Source organism: Dermacentor andersoni, chromosome 7 (genome assembly GCF_023375885.2).
Source record: "Dermacentor andersoni chromosome 7, qqDerAnde1_hic_scaffold, whole genome shotgun sequence".
NCBI lineage: Eukaryota > Metazoa > Arthropoda > Arachnida > Ixodida > Ixodidae > Dermacentor > Dermacentor andersoni.
This window is the reverse complement of record NC_092820.1, coordinates 131296348-131313365: the sequence shown is the minus strand read 5'-3', so window position 1 is coordinate 131313365 and position 17018 is coordinate 131296348. Positions and strand designations below refer to the sequence as shown.

General features: G+C 48.4%; 1 protein-coding gene across 1 annotated transcript; it reads right to left on the bottom strand.

The window, feature by feature from the left end:
• Positions 1–3004: 3004 nt before the first annotated feature.
• LOC126534526 (uncharacterized) lies at positions 3005–16528 on the bottom strand. The gene is made up of 4 exons (XM_072289109.1): positions 16224–16528; positions 12672–12788; positions 3832–3915; positions 3005–3269 (listed from the first exon to the last, which is right to left on the bottom strand). The coding sequence occupies exons 1-3, from the start codon at positions 16476–16478 to the stop codon at positions 3832–3834; spliced, it is 456 nt and encodes a 151-aa protein (XP_072145210.1). The 5' UTR covers positions 16479–16528; the 3' UTR covers positions 3005–3269.
• Between the last annotated feature and the right edge of the window lie 490 nt (positions 16529–17018).

Genomic DNA, 17018 nt, shown 5'->3' with positions numbered 1-17018 from the left:
AGCAAGGGAGTAAATGCAAGGCCCGGCACGCAAACATATTTTCAGCAAAAATTTGGAGGACGCTTTAGCTTCGCCTTTAAGAGTGGAACGCGATAGCATTCAAAGGTCCCTAACTGCTTGTCATGCTTACCAGCAACAGCAGCGCACGTGACCGTAATGTTTACTCGGAAATGCTGGTGGGAAACGTTATGCACGAAGGCGAGGGGGCGAGCTTTCTGGTAGAAACCCGGCGTCTTGCGTGGGCCGCGGATGCATACGGATGCGAGCGCCATCTGTATGGTGTTGCAGGGAACGGAGCGCAGCGCGCCGCGCTATGAATGATAAAAACGCTGGAAAAAGGGGTTTACGTTCGAGTTTCCGCGTAACAGATTTATGTTTTCTGGTAAATTATAATTACAGTCCGACGCTATCGTGTGTATTTGTTTTGTTTGTGTTATACTTTACGATTTTTCTGAGGCATCTTACAATGAGGAATTCAATTATTTCAGTAACACATCTGCGCCACCCGGAGGGCCTGCGTGGTTGTAGTCCGGAATGAGTTTCCCTTAACGACGACCAATGCAAATCCTCAACAATGAATTCGTGGCCGAGAGGTGCTCTTAACGCTGTCGCATTGAAACGACGAATCGAAGAATGCAAAGCTTTGCACATGCTAGGGCTATGCGAAATGACTGTCTACTTAGGTGGCTTCTTACATTTCTTAGGTAGAATGCTTTTTGCGGCTGCGTAGTCTCCTGCGGCGCTACTGAATTCGTTGTTTCCTTCGCGATTTAATCTTTTTCCGCTCCACGAACGCACGTACATTGTGGAATCACCCTGGTTGTCATACAGTTTGCTATCAATTGCTACAGGGAAGCCTGGCGCTGCGATCGTTCTGCCGCCATGGAAATGATAGGTAGCACATGGGCTTGTCTGATCTTCGTGCTTGCGGCTTCAGAAGTTCTTGTGGCTTCGTTTATTATGGTTTATCAGAACATAAATTTCGAAGCTTTTTATACTTTTCTGAGTGCAGAGGGTAATAAGACTCTGCAAGCACGCACAATCGCTACTGATTGCAGCGGCTCTGCTTTCACGTGCATCCGTGGCGTAATGGTTTCAATATCAGGCTACTGTGCTGGAGGTGCTGTGTTCAAATGCTGCCATCCGACAATTTTAATAGCGTTTAATAATGCGAAAGAATTATATGTGCCACGAGACAAACGCCAGCGTTTTGCATAACGAGTTGTACGTGTGCGATTGCACGCGTAATGCGAAGACGTGGGATCGTTCCCCAGTTGCAGCGAGGTGCTTTTTCATTCACTTGCATTGCCATTGATTTGTCATTTTTTCAATTCAGTCAGTAAGTACAAGAAATTTCCCGTAATATCGTTCTTGTTGGCTTTGTTTGTGGGGTTCTCATGGTATGACTGCAATAGATGGTAGTTTACGAACTTGCGTAGAATGTTTTTTTTGATAGAAAACGAATAACGTCGTGGCTCTTTCAACTGATCATTTTCACCAATACATTGTCTTATAAGGGCAACAACGCGCAACGAGTATTTATGCGCGAGAAAACTTGTCGCATTAAGGTGCTAGAAACTAAATTTTGCAAATTCAGAAGAAAGAAACCGCAGTGAATGAACCCACAACAACGGCTGAACCATCAGACGCACATGCTATTAGACAAATTCAACTACTAAGCATGATTCCTCGGGAAGTTCGACGATCAGAGTGTCAGGGTCAATCGACTTCACAGTTGTGTGGCTGCGAAAACGACGATGTGAAACGCGCGCAGGGTCACGCTCCACACATTATCATGAGTAAAGCTGGTGAACCGCTCATCACTCAGTCTTCACAGGCGTTGCTACGCAGTGGAGACGCAGGACAGCGTTATGCTTTTCGCGTTGTGCATAGGTGTTGTGCGCGCGTTCTCATGCTGAACAGGTGCGGCGGGGAAACATTCTTGTGAGCGTAAGGCATAGTAGCTGTGTAGTCAAATCCATGCAATACTTCCATCCATCTCGATCTAACAATCCATCCAATACCGTCGGGCAGTTGCGCCTGTAATGCTGCTCCTGACGTCAGCGTTTGCGAGACGCCTGGTAGCAGGTAGCTGTCAAGTTGTGGCACTTGTGCATAGTAGCGGTTGCCAAGAATGGCGCGCCCCGACAACGTGTCGTTACTGCGTACGGTTAGAACACTGGGAAGGAGCAGCGAGCCCTGGGCAAAATTTTTCTGTCCCTCTCAGTGCTTCGCTATCCTGGCGAATTCGCCAGACGTGTTTAAAACGCACGATTTCGAATGACAGCGTTCTTCTGTACATAAAGATACAGTGACAGTTCTAGGATATAGTCATTGCACTAAGACCCCGTAAAAACCATTGCATGCGAAAATGAATTGCGCAATGCATCTTCCGCGCACCACCATTTTCACTCGCTCTCCGGTAATATGTTCCCGGGCCATAACTTTTGGATATACTTAGACGGTAGCGAAATTTCGCGAGACTAGAGCTGGACGCGTCGGGGCCAATGAGCGACAGCTTTCCTGGAACGCTGTTCCTAGCCCAGTTAGCCAACGCTGAGTTGTCACAGTGCCGGAACGCCATGGCCCGTCGACAGCGAACGCGTTCTGCGCTATATTCCATTTAGCACTTAGCAAGCAACGCTGCGGACTCTACGCAATTAGTCGCCTCAAAGTCTCACTGCGCACGTTTCGCAGTGAAGTTATTGATCTACGACACTTTCTAAAGAACAGACGAATTCATACGTTAAAACTTCCAACTTGTAGACTCGAATTGCGTGTGGTTACGATGTCAAAAAAACGTATTGTTTGCGCACCTTTGCGACTCCAGCATGTGGCGTACTTTGTTTTGGTCGCGAGTGCGAACGATGCGCTGTAGCCGCTAGCCGCAGAAGTATGCCCCTCCACTCATTTAGTGATAAACAGGCTTCTTCCGATGCGTTTCATATAATTGAAACGTCATGTTTTTGAGACACAAGTATGAAACGCACTATTTTTGGTCGCCGTTGCGAACAGTGAGATAAGTCTCCCTAAAACATGGTAGCGTTGCCTGCTATGTATAAAAACGGGGTATAACGCCACGAAATCTCGCGAAACGGAGAGTAAGTGCGAACGTCATCGTCCGAGAATTCCGCCCTCTATCCATAAAAGCAGTACTCGTTGCTAAGTGTTCATCACACTTTATTCATTCCTAAGTCTGCGGCTCGCGCCTGGCGCTGTCGCGCTTCAGGGGGCCACAAAAGCGGAATCTTGCTTGGCGGCACGTTAGCCTGAAACGAAAAAAAAGAAGAAGAAATTCAAATGTAACAAGCGTACTCGTGAATACGATGAATACGTGAGCGTAAATTTCAGTAGAGGTAGTTCGATAACGAACTATAATCTATTGGGGCTTGTTGGAGGGGCATATCCTAATTGCTTGTTGTGCAAGCTGAACAAGGGCAATAGAAAGGCACACACAGTGCTGTGTGTGTCACATGTGCCTTTCTGTTGTCCTTGTTCAGCTTGCCCTACACCAAAATAAGATATGCGATAACGGAACTTCCAGCTGGGCCGAAAATAATTGTCTGGTTTTCAATTGTGCGGAAAGAAGGGTGAAAGAACGATGAAAGAAGGGTGTGCTCATATTGATGACACAGAAAAAAATAACTTTGCCTATATTGACCGGCTGCACTTATTCACATTAGGCAGCGAAATGGGTGACATTCGCGTTATTTGAAGGGTGGGGTACAAGAGACTTGCTTTTAAAGTGCGATAGGAAAATAAATAGAAGGAAAGAAAGCTTGCGTAGACATTCCCGTTTGCGGTGGCTGTACTGACGGAATCATTACGTACCTACATGTATGGCTTGCACCAAGCGGTCTGGATCTCTGAAGTGTCTCGATAGAATCTGAACTTTGCCTGGCACAGCCCATTTGGCTGAAATAAAAGATACGAAATTCTAAAAAGCATATTCGGGAACGTACAGAACCATTCATGATGATTGTCGTAGAAAGCGAAGCTAGTCGTTGTTCGACTGTCTTTACCACTCCTCAGCATGGCGGAGCTTCTGGTCAATTGGCCACGGCAGCTCCACGTGCTGAGACACTCTTCACTTATCATGCAGCCGCTTCGTTTGAAGCAATGGCTGTAGTGACAAACAACAGGACAACTCGGAACAACTGTGTGTACCGAGCGCAGGTATGCTCCCGCCACTGGTGGAATGACGAAATGACTGACGCGACAAAGTTGTAGTAGACGTGGCCCATGTCCTACACATACCCTCCAGCAGGTGACATATCAGAAGTGCTTTTCTCGTTTCGTCTTACACTGCACCACACTTCTCGCCGTTTTTCGTTCTCTAGCGTCAAGCCCCAGCGGCAACAAAATCCTTCTTGCTCATGAAAAGCCTTTACAATGAATCAGAATTGAAATAGATGGACTGCCTTTACAATGGCTGCAAACATTGCTCGCCTGACTTGCATGAATGTTTCAGCGACACAATTCCACGGGCTAGTTTGAACCGAATACGCACTGCGGTCCCATATCGCGGGAACGGTTACGCTCCTTTGCATGCGCATGGCCATGTAGGCTGTCCTTCTTGAGGAATTGAAGCTAAATAATGAGCTTTGATGTAGCCACACGTCTGCTGTGAATGCACGATTTTCGAAGAACTCCCAACGAATGGCGACAATTTTTTAGAACCACAATTACACAACAATATGCTGCCGCCTGGCAGCCGCCACTTTTTCTTTGTTGGTCAGTGACCTTCGAGGCTACTTTCGCTTTTGCGTAGCGTACATTGTAGCGCTACACCTTGCTAAACTTCTGCACAGGCTTACTTTATCAACGTGCGTTGACAGCAGTATCTTCGTTAAGCTATAGACAGAATACGACCCACGGGTAATCACTTCCGAGATGGATTCTCACAACTTCACAGATAGATGCTGAAACTAGTGAAAGTCAGCATTATTGCCGTTGTTTGCACGTAGGTCAGCCTATCGGGTGATAAGGTGCTAGTGCGAATGAAATTGATGATTTGGGCATCTTACTGCTCATTCTTTTCATGCGACGTTCCGGCTGTAAGAAAAGCGGACGCGCGGGAAGTCGCCATAGCGTGCTGTCTTAGTACCACAGCCGAAGGAGAAATGGGAAGTGGTTGAATTTCAAAGGAAAGTATAAAAAAAGAACTAACATGACATTCCACAACCAGCTGCGTCTTGAAGCAGCGATAAATTGAGGATATAGGCAGCCAGCAACAGCAAGAGGAGCACTGCGATTCTTAGTTATCCTACCAATGCAACATACGCCAGCAGCTTGCGTGGCGAGGAAACGAAAAGCAGTAAAAAAGCGAAATAACTTTTAAAAACACCCCTGCATCTTCTAAAAGTAGCGACAAGTGGCAGCGGCGGCTCGAAGTTTGGACCAGGCGAAAATATGCAGCTTTGGCTTCTTTCGGGTCATTAACGATGTTAGATATCTAACCTCGGTTGGGGCGCTGTTTCGTGCCTCAAACAGAATATGCACCGCACGTTCATTTCTGAATCTCTCAAGTGACACTCTCGCACGATAACTATTGAAATAATTTTTACGGGAATGATCTACATGCGAGACTTGGTTCGCCGTTAGCATACGCTGTGTCGTAGAACTATAAAGAACTGAAGTGGAAGTGTAGGATGCTGACAGCAGTTCAACGTAACGACCATTTCTAGGTTGCAGCCTTAGTTCAAGTTCTTCGTACATACCTAAATAAGATCGACATAAATTTTGTATTTAGAGATCATCATCACCATCTCGACCACCATCCTGTAGACCCCAGTTTTATATTAAATGGTCGTTTCTCTACCCGGCCGTATCGTTTTACATCGCGAAAGGTGCACTGTGAATGTTCTGCATTGAATATTCTCCATCCCAGGTTGTATCTCCAGGTTGTAAAACCTTACTCGCGAGAATTGAAAATATTTGCTCACTTATTTTAAGACGAAATCTATAGAAATGTACTTTTTTCATATAAAAGACATTTGTGTGAAAAAAAAAATGTTCGAAAAATGAGCGCAACGCAAAAAGTCAGCCGATCTCACGCTCTGGGAATCAATATTATGCGAAGCAGTGTGCGGGAAGCCTACAAAGTTGACGAAAGGACCATGAGAGCACCAAGACGCAGCCGGATGTTTCATGACCTACATGACACGCATACCATGATATTCGTGTCATCAGCTATCATTTAGGTTATTCATACACTCGTCATACTACGCCAATTTTTGTGCACACCAAGTTGATGAAACGAACATGAGAGTACGGAGACGGAGCCCGCTAGATAGATATATTGTCAAAGTGGCAAACGTTTGCCAAGAAATGCTTCGCATTTAAAGATACCGTCTATTCTAAAATAGAGTACGAATACTTTGGAGGACTATGTTACGCAAGTCAGAGTAAACAGCCGGACGAGAGGGAATGCTAGTCTTACGTCCTTTTCAAAAGCATCCTCAACATATCGACCGGGTAACGCCACTGTTTCGCACGAGGCTTTCAGTTACATTTACTAATTAGGTTTCTACCTTAGGTTTTGCGACAAGTGAGCTTACAGCTTACAAGTAATCCTCAAACTGTGCACTCGAGTTTCGGACAAGCCAATTAAAAAAACATATTGCTACAATTTAGACGCGTCATATAAACAATTGCGCTCACAGTAGATGCCCAATTTGATGCAGTTTTGACGGGTGGCTAGCCAATTGGTTGGACGTTGCCAGATTTAAATTTTGGCGTGAAACACATCTTTCGTTCGGTTACCATAGGGTTCGCTCGCTAAAACTGCATGTAAAAAAAATCTCAGTACCCTCCCCACTTTGCGAAGAAGGATGACCAGCGAAGCTGTGTATGTGGGCCCCTCAATGGCGAACTGCACCTCCGCCGCAGGTCGGCCCGACATTGCACTATCTTCGGGATCGGCCCACCTATGCGGTGTGCTTAACGCCTGCTTCCCCTCGGCCGCAGGTCGGGCCAGTACTGTGCTATCTTCGGGACCGGCCCACGTATAGGGAGTGCTAACGCCTGCTTCACCTCCGCCGCGAGTCGGCCTGGCATTTCGGTAGCTTCGGGATCGGCCCACGCAAGGACTGTGCTTAACGCCTGCTTCACCTCCGCCGCGGGTCGGCCTGGCATTGCGGTACCTTCGGTATCGGCCCACGTATGGGGAGTGCTTAACGCCTGCTTCACCTCTGCCGCGGGTCGGACTGGTATCAGACAACCTTCGGGATCGGCCCACGCACGGGGAGTGCTTAACGTCCGTTTCACCTCCGCCGCGGCTCGGCCCGGCATTGCGGTATCTTCGGGATCGGCCCACGTACGGGGAGTGCTTAACGCCTGCTTCACCTCGGCCGCGGGTCGGACCGGTATCGCACAATCTTCGGGATCGGCCCACGCACGGGGAGTGCTTAACGCGTGCTTCACCTCCGCCGCGGGTCGGACCGGCATTGCGCTATCTTCGGGATCGTCCCACGTACGGGGAGTTTTTTGCTTACGACATGAAAATTTCCTTGGACGACAGAGGTATACAGCTTCACTCTAAACATATATTTGAATATGCATGTGTCACGAGCACAAGTGGTGCTTGTGACACTCCACGTATGACGCAAACGGGGCTTAAGTTATCCTCTCGCTCGGCGTTTAGGGAGCCGGAGCTCGGCGGTATAGGCTTGTTGATCGGAGCGGATGTCACCGCGTTTGAGAGAGCTCACTCGGCTGTAGTTGGTATAACTCATCAAACTCATACTCATACGCATATACTCATCAAGCCGGCGACAGAGGGAATTGCCATATTGCAAGCCCGTCGCCTGGGAAACTCGCAGTGTGTCAAGTTAACTTTCAAAGGAGACAGCCTACCGTCCCACGTCAAGGTCGGTCACTTCCGACACGTTGTACGGCCTTTTGTGCCAAAGCCGCTTCAGTGCAGGAAATGTCAAAGGATAGGGCACGTTAGTGCGGTTTGCACAAATGCTGCCGTGTGCTCACGGTGCTCTGGGTCGCACAGCTCCGACGCCTGTCGTGCAGAAAACCAAAAGTGCGCCAATTGTCAGGGCTCTCACGATGCAACTTCGAAGAATTGCCCACATGTGAAAAATGAGGCGAAAGTCTTGAGGCAAATGGTCAGGGATGGTTCGTCGCACAGGGAGGCTGCCGCTAAGGTGCGACGTCGACGCTCACGTCGTCAAAGATCTAGGAAACCCACTGCTATTGCTAAGGATGCACCGCGTCCACTGACAGTCCAGAAACTTACGCATACAACTAGCAATAGCAGTAATGAGATTCCTCAGCAGAAAGTCTCCAATATCATTGCCTCAAGCGAGGAGTGGCCGCCATTGCCACAGCTAGATCCACCAGCGGAGCGACAAGATGTAGCACGCTCGCCGAATCACGCTTCACCTTCTGGCAGCAACCAAGACAACGACAAACAAGTTGTCACCATGATAAGGGCCCTTATGAACACGCTACGAGCACTACTTACCGCCATACACACTCCGGCGGCTCGAGGCGCACTTCAAATACTGGATGCCCTGTATCCGGTACTGTCTGGTCTTGAGAAGCACCATGGCTGCTCCTCTACATTCGTTCCTTAGAGAAGTCAAGGAAGCGTCTATCTTCCAATGGAATGTCAGAGGCATTAAATCGCGCATTTCGGACTTTCGTCCGTTTGTTTTTAAGAACACATTTCCAATAATCGTCCTTTGTGAACCAAACGTTGAGAGCGCCTTCCGCCTATCAGGATATGAAGCTTTGATGTCTGCCACCTGTACCGACCGCAGCAAAGTCATCGTTTATATCAGATGCGATTTCACATATGTTTTACACCCAGTGGCACCTGATGACGACAATCAGTATGTGTGTTTGACTATAAAATGCAAGAACGTCGCACTCACGCTCATAGGTGCCTACATTTCACCTTCGAGTCGATTTGACAGCGCAAGGCTAAGTACAATTTTAACAGCGACACCTGGACCATGGGTTATTACCGGCGACTTCAATGCGCATCATCCGCTATGGGGAAGCTTAAAGATGGACTGTCGAGGAAGACGTGTACTATCCTTCGCGTCGGATCATGAGCTCTGCTGCCTAAATGATGGCAGTCCCACCTTTCTGCGGGGATTGACATACAGCAGCTGCCTGGACTTGACTTTTGTTTCAAGATGCCTCAGTGCCAGTGTGAAATGGTTCACGGACAACGAAACGCATGGTAGTGACCACGTTCCAACATATGTTAAAATCGACGGCATACGCAAGTCACACTCTACTACAGTTCTTCATCACATCGACTGGCCTAAATACACGTTGCTCATGGAGAAGAATAGCCAAGAGATCCAGGATTGTCTGCCTGGCAACATCGAGAAGCTAATTAACGCCGCTGCTCAAGAAGCCACAAGATCTTTTAGGCCTGTTCCTAAATTTTCTGAATTCGAAGCAGAATTGGAGCGGCTTCGAGCAATCCGCCGTCGCGCGGAAAGAAGGTACAGGCGCACCAAGTCCATCTACGACCTAAGGGAGGCGAGACGCATACAGAAGAAGATCCAGCGTCGGATCAACTCCCTGCAGTCTCTAAGATGGAAAACCTTCTGTGATACCCTTGATCCGCATAAACCCCTCTCACATATTTGGAGAACAGTGCGTGGTCTTCGAACATCACCGCAACAACGCCACCCCTTCAAATGCCTGGCTCTCTATCAAGGTCGCAGAGAGATCGACGTAGCGGAGGACTTCTGTTTCAAGGTTGCTGGTCTACCGCCATCGTTCGCTACACGTGATCCCCGTGATGTTCCAATCTCGCGAGATTCTCGTATGGACAATTTGTTTTCCATCGAGGAGTTGCAGGCGGCGTTGGCAGCGTGCAGACGTTCCTCATCGCCTGGGCCTGACGGGGTGACATACGCAGCTCTTGGAAACCTCGGTCACACAGCCCGGCATGCACTTCTAGACGTGTACAATAATTCATGGCGTGAAGGAGAAGTTCCAGCTGCATGGAAGTCTAGCCGCCTTGTGCCTTTGCTCAAGCCAGGTAAATCACCCCTAGACGTGGCGTCTTATCGTCCCATTGCTCTGGCCAGTTGTCTAGGAAAGGTGATGGAGAGGATGGTGCTGACGCGTCTAGAGTGGTATCTAGAACATTACAAGTTATATCCTGACGCTATGGCAGGCTTTCGACGCGGACGCTCTTCTATAGACAACGTCATAGATCTTGTCTCGTCTGTTCAGCACGAAAAAAGCCTCAGGAGACTGTCAGCGGCGATGTTCCTGGATGTTAAAGGTGCATATGACAACGTAACCCATCAAGCCATCCTGGACGCCTTGGGTGATGTCGGCCTCGGCGGCCTTGTATTTCGGTGGATATCCAGCTTCTTGAAGGACAGGTCATTCTTTGTGCAAACAGAGGACGGTGCGTCATCACAACGCAACACCTACCGAGGCGTACCACAAGGCGGAGTATTGAGCCCCACTCTATTTAACCTGGTGCTCATCGACCTGGTTCATACCCTTCCGGAATCCGTCCATGTGTCGATCTATGCAGACGATATATGCATTTGGTCATCAGGAGCGACGCGTCCTCAGGTGCGCGCCAGACTTCAAAAAGCGGCCACACTAACATCAGGTTATCTTCGAGCACGAGGTCTAGAGCTGTCCTGCGAGAAGTGCTCTATAGTCGCTTTCACGCGTAAAGCAATGAAACCGTACGTTATCAGAATTAATGGACAGCCAATTGCCTACGAGAAGACGCACCGCTTTCTAGGAGTGATAATCGATCGAGACCTTTCCTGGAGTACTCATGTCTCCTACCTAAAAAGGAAATTAGTCATGATAACCCACTTGCTCAGATTTCTTGCGGGAAAGTCATGGGGTGCGTCTGTGAGTGCGATGCTCCAACTCTATAACGCACTGTTCCTTGGTCTCCTGCGCTATAGCTTACCTGTACTGGGTGGGACCGGCAAGACCAACCTCCGTGCCCTCCAATCTGTACAAGCTCAAGCTCTGCGAATTTGCCTTGGTCTTCCCAGATGTGCGTCCACGGCAGCAACAATAGCCATCGCGCATGACCACCCCATCAACACGTATCTTCAAGTCGACACCTTAAGGATGCATATCAGGCACTTCGCCCGACTTCCATCGCATCATCTCGCCTCCCTTCCTGCCGCTCGACCTCGTTCAGCGTTTAGCAAGATTATTGCCGCCAACCATGGAACTTTACCGTTGAACTTCACGCCTGCAGCACGACCATCTCAACCGCTGTGGTGCCTCCATCCACTCCAGGCTCTTCTTGTTATTCCCGGTATTAAAAGGAAAACGGAGATGTCAACTTTCGCCCTCAAACAAACCGTGCTTTCAATGCTACATGAACAGCACAGAGGACGCATCCACGTTTACACAGACGGTTCTGTATCCTCTCATAGTTCAGCTGGAGCAGTGGTGATTCCCGCAGAGTGCGTTACCCTCAAGTTCAAGACATCTCACATTACATCATCGACGGCTGCAGAACTCGCAGCTATCCGTGCTGCTCTGGAGTTTATTGTTCACAAATCATCACATTCATGGTCCATCTTATGTGACTCAAAGGCAGCTCTTCAGTGTCTGATGTCCCCTTTCAACCATGGACCAAATGAGCAACTAGTCGCAGACATCCGACTGCTCCACCATCACGCAATCAACAAGGGACACAACATCATCTACCAGTGGATACCGGGTCACTGTGGAATTTCAGGAAATGACAGTGCGGATGACGCTGCCCGGTCGGCTCATGATGGTGCCCAGATTACACCCATACCGCTGTCAAGAACAGATGCAGCCACAAGTCTTCGCTCCCTCGCCCGCGAGCTTACACAGAATCTGTGGAACACCAGTGCATTCACGAATGCACGTCTCCACAAATTGGATCCACGTCTGCAACTCCGCCTACCACCAGGATTGCCACGAGCGGAAGCAACACTTCTGTGCCGCCTGTGGCTCGGCGTGGCATTCACAAACTCCTATTCATTCCGCATTGGAATGGCCGACAGCCCTACTTGTGACACCTGCGGCTGCGAGGAGACGATTGAACACCTCCTTTGTGACTGTCCCCGTTACGCAGTGCGAAGAAAAGTGCTCGTGACCGCTCTCGCAAAACTGGACAATCGCCCCTTTACAGAGGAAAAAGCTCTAGGACACTGGTCCAGACGGGCTTCGGCACTCAAGGCCTTAAGGGCTTTGTTGAAGTTTTTAAGGACATGCCAATTGTGCGACCGCCTCTGAACGTTGTAGCGCGTAGTTTCGCGTTACTGTGTCAATTTTCTTTTTTTTTCCATTTTTTCCTCTTCTTCTTTCTCCTTTTATTCCCTTTACCCCTTTCCCCAGCACAGGGTAGCCAGCCGGGACTTACACTGGCTAACCTCCCTGTCTTTCCTCTCCTTTGTCTCTCTCTCTCTCATCAAACTCAAGCGTGTGCTTATCAGGATTCATAAGGCTTACAAGAGTGCCGTGTAACGCGTGTATTTGTTTCCGTCGTTTCCATACCCTAGTGTCCGTACACCGCGATCAGCAAGCACAAGATGTTTCACGCACCCTGCTGCAACAGCGCCCCCGATAGAGCCTACTTGATAATTTACTTTTCTCCATAAACCTCTCTCTTGTGCAGAGACTTCCCTAAGATGCGGCTACTACACATTCCTCGGTATTCTTACCTTGTAGGCAATGGGCAGGCACTGATCAACTGAGTAGTTGCTCGGGATGACGCAGCTGCTTGGAGTGGTCTTGAATTCCACCCGGATGATGACTTCCTTGGAGAGATCCCTGTAGTTCTATGAATAAACACAAAATGCGATGCACTTCATTAACAGGACAGCCGTGACATGTCAATGGCTCGTGTATAATTGCGCTGGGTATCCCAACTATCATGCACCAGGAGTTAAGATATGCAAGTGCCACGTAGCTGGGAAGGACCAAGGTAATGTTTGCTGTCGCTAGGAGATGCTGATATTCGTTTCATACCTACTAATTACAGTCTTAATTATTCAACTTCTCAAACATAATTAGATGAAATGTGTCAATGAGAAAATTGTAGAGCAACGTCAAAAAACTTCCGATACAGCTTTCGGTTGGTCAGTACGTGTTACATAAATGTTTTTCCATGCGTCAAAGGAGCACGCCAATACAGGCAAAGTGCCTCGAGTGGCCAGTTGCGTGGTAATTTCGCGTGCATTTGCGGGCTTCTCATCTCGTGACGCCCAGGTAAATCAGAATGCGCCCAACTGTCATTGCAGTGACCAACCTTATACTACTAAGCCGCTGATGTAAAGAGTCGGAAACGAAAATATGGTCACCATGCAGTTCACTTTAATTTTTTTTCGACACGTCACAAAAACATCCTTAGCGCTTTTAGGTAGAACGAAATATTACGAGATGTTCGTACCAGCGTTGTTGCGGCCACCACATCTCCGGTAGCACGGTATTCCATGAAGGTCATGTTTTACGGACAAGTTCAATCTCTCTAAGGCTTACGAACAGTGATAACCTGAAAGACAGTTGCGTACTGACTCTAGAGGAAAAGCTATGCGAAAAAAAAACTGGCATCCCGAAAGGTGCCGCCATGTTGCTGCCTGCGATTTCCGTAATGCTAAACATAATTAAAATGATGCGAAAATCTACATTCACACGAAGCACATACGTACGGACAATGTGTGAAGTTCATTCCATACATTTTTGAGAGAGACCGGTGGCTGTATTTACAGATGTTGCGGTGCATGATAGGGTGCTTTCGCTAGCACCTGAACTAGAAGGCGCCCTGATACCGAGGAAACCTATTAGTCGCGTTGTATTGTGCGTCTAGTTTGAATCGCATCTGGTAGTCCGACTCCGCTAAGTAGGTTATATAAACTTCTGGAGTGGCAGTCCGAGCCGTCGCCTACGGGAAGGAGCGAAGCCGCCGGCAGCCATATTGCTAGTAGCAGAAGAGCGAGACTCCAGCATAGACGGCCGCGGTATGCGCGCGGTGCTCCGTGTGTTTAAGGTTCCGCGATGGAAAATAAAAAAAAAGATAACAAACCCCTGTAGAAAGTATGCAAGCCCGCATTTGCATGTCGCTGTTGTCGACGAAAGAAATATTCCTGCACCGAGTTATTGCCGCAGGCCTTGAGAAAAGCTGTCAGCAGGACGCTTCGCCAATCGCACTTCTTCGCTTTGTTGAATTACGAACGGTCTCCCCATACAAATTAAGCTTGTGTGATGTGAGTGTGTAATGAACATTCGTCACTGTTTACCCACTAATTAACGTGAAAGGTAAGATAGACGCTGTTGTGCGCCGTGTCAAGTGAACGGTCTTCGAACTTGTGCGGTGCATCACCGTGCAGCCTGAGTAAGGGTTTGCCGTGTTCCACTGTGTCGTGGGCATTGCTGAAATGCTGTTTGTCTAGTAGCCTTGGTAGATGTTATGAATGACGACGCCTTCCTCACCAACAGGGATAAACACTTCAGCACTCGCCTGTTCACTTTATTTTGCGACGGCGGTACCAAGTAACGATCGACTACTAAAGCTCTACGGCCACCCGCTTTTCTTGTGCTGTTTACTGTTTTTATAGTAGTAATTGCGCTTGGTACAGTAATACCTATAGTAACTTTTTCTTTTTTTTTGAGAGGCCGAAAGTCCCCATCGCGTTATTTATGTTTAAGTACGGCAATTACTTACTACATTAATACACAACACCAACAAGCTCGTTTGCACAATGTGCCGCAAGCTATGTGTTTAGTATCCCGAACAACTTGATAATCGTATGCTGAAGCCAGAGCCTGTGCCATGAACTTCCCTGTGGACGTCATTCTATATGTCATATGTGCTCATAAATATTGGGGCCATTCATCCACCCCGTATAGAGCTTCAGTCAGAAATGCTATTCAGACATAGGAACAGCAAAAAAAAAAAAATTCCAATTGAGGCCCAAATTTCTGCAATGCATAATGGTTAAGTTCAGTTAAGTTTGCTGCTCAGGATTCGCGTTCAATAATTTTTAAATATTACTACCTTGAAAGCAGGTTCACGCTTTTCCTTCGCAATTTGCTCGTTAAGTACACTTAGTGATGTGGCGTTCCAAAAGCCTTAGATAGCACCCTGCAATATCATTGTAGTAGAGCTCACGCTCTTGTGTTCACAACAGAGTGGCTTGCTGGGCTAGCTGGTGCAAAGTATTGAACAGGAAACCTGCGAAACAGAAAGGCGCGCACGCATTCAGAGCGCTCGTTCCAGCGGTTGACGCTAGGGGTTACCTATATGCGCCTGCCGAAACCGTTTATTTTCATGCCATTAACGGAAACACTCGTTTCCGTGCCATGACGCGGTGATTCTTGTTGAACTTGCATGCAAGAAAATAGAGATTTAAATAAAGTGCATAAATCCATTGCGAAAGAAAGAAACAGCGGACAGTGACAGGCGCCATGCGATTATCGAGCAAACGATGCTGGCGAGCGGCGCTTGCCACTGATAAATAATTGTGGCAAACTCAGTAACTTCCCCTGGCGTCGACTGCTGGAAGAAGCCCTCCTTGGCCGGAGTCACCGATGAGGCAGTGGTCAAAAACATATCGCATGACCGCCGGAAATTACATTCGCGCATGCCGTGTAGTATGCACTGCTGCCCTTAGCACACGGACATCTGGTCGGGCCACTGCTCGCACGCTCCATTTACTTTCTGGGGCATCTGTACGACAGTCCTGAACAGACGATGCGAGCTGATGTTACAAGTGAAACGTTACACCCGGTGTCATGTTTACACGTCTGGCGTAGCTATGACCTACTGAGGTGCCGCAGTACCCTCGGATAGCACGCCACAATCAGTTAAATGCTGTTGCAACATTGCGCAACCAAGAAACACGACGAACATACTCTGCGGTCTGCAACGACCGCTGCGGCGGTTCGAGCTTAGTGCCCCTAGCAAGATGGCGGTGACCGGCTTCACTTTTGGAGAGCCACCAGCACTCCAGAAGGTTGCGTGTACGACCTCCCTGCACTCTGCACAGCGTACATACATGTCGGGGCCCTTACGGTTGCCGATTTCAATGTATGGGCGATACGAAGAGCTTTTTGCCTAGAATGCATTATAACAACTCTATGAAGGATGCAAGAGCCTCGTTCTAGTAATCACATGTTTACTACGCGATCCCATGTAGCACTTGGGCACTGTGCTCACTTGTTACTTACGAACTACATACTTGTTGCCTGAAAGCTACGATACCACCAACACTCACCTGACGTGCTCCACGAGTGATACGAAGGAGAGTGTTGAGGTTGCCGCTGCTCGGTTGGATTCCGCCTTTCTTTAGGGCTTCGTGCGCGAAGTGCACAAAGCTGGTGCTGCCCTTAATTTCACGCGGGGGTGCCAAAGTGCACTTGCTTGGCTCCTCACGGTGACGGCGATACCGTATGCAGCCTTCAAACACGTCCGGCATGTGCGCGTAGCTGACTGCAGCGCAGAGCAGAATGACCACGGCGAACTTGAACATGGCTTTTGCTGGCTACAAGGCCTTGTCCTCGGAGGTGGCAGACTTGTGAAGAGACGGTGTTCCGCAAGCCACGAAAAGTGGACAGTTGGCTGTCAGAAGCGGCACTGGTTTTAACGCAATGCCTAGGGGAAGGGGGGGGGGGGGGGGGCTGGTTATGGTGATAAGAAGTCAGTTGAAATCGTTAGAGTTACAGTGCATTTGTATGCACAAGCGCGTGCAGACAGTATGTACAAAACGGTGGTATGTTTCGCTCACAGAATTTATCGCTTTGTCATGCCACGCTATTGGAAACCGGCGTGATAGCGTGTTTCTTAACGTGCCGCCACAGCAACTCCCTCCTTTTCTTTTTCTACTATGGGGCTGTTGAAATGAATGAAATATTCACTCGTCAAAAGTGCCTTTCCGGTTGCTTCGCCTTTTGAAAAGTTTGGCTAATGCGCACATGGAGCTGGTGTTTGCATGGTAATGCAGTGACTGCAGAGAACGCGATCAGGGTGCGGGATTCGTAATAGTAGAAAAAGTTATGCGGGCGTAAAGTTT

Coding starts and splice junctions, on each gene's coding strand:
- LOC126534526 (XM_072289109.1), bottom strand. CDS start 16,478: ATGTTCAAGTTCGCCGTGGTCATTCTGCTCTGCGCTGCAGTCAGCTAC. Junction 12,789..16,223: donor TCACTCGTGGAGCACGTCAG/GTGAGTGTTGGT, acceptor GTTTATTCATAG/AACTACAGGGATCTCTCCAA. Junction 3,916..12,671: donor GCCTGCCCATTGCCTACAAG/GTAAGAATACCG, acceptor CTTTTATTTCAG/CCAAATGGGCTGTGCCAGGC.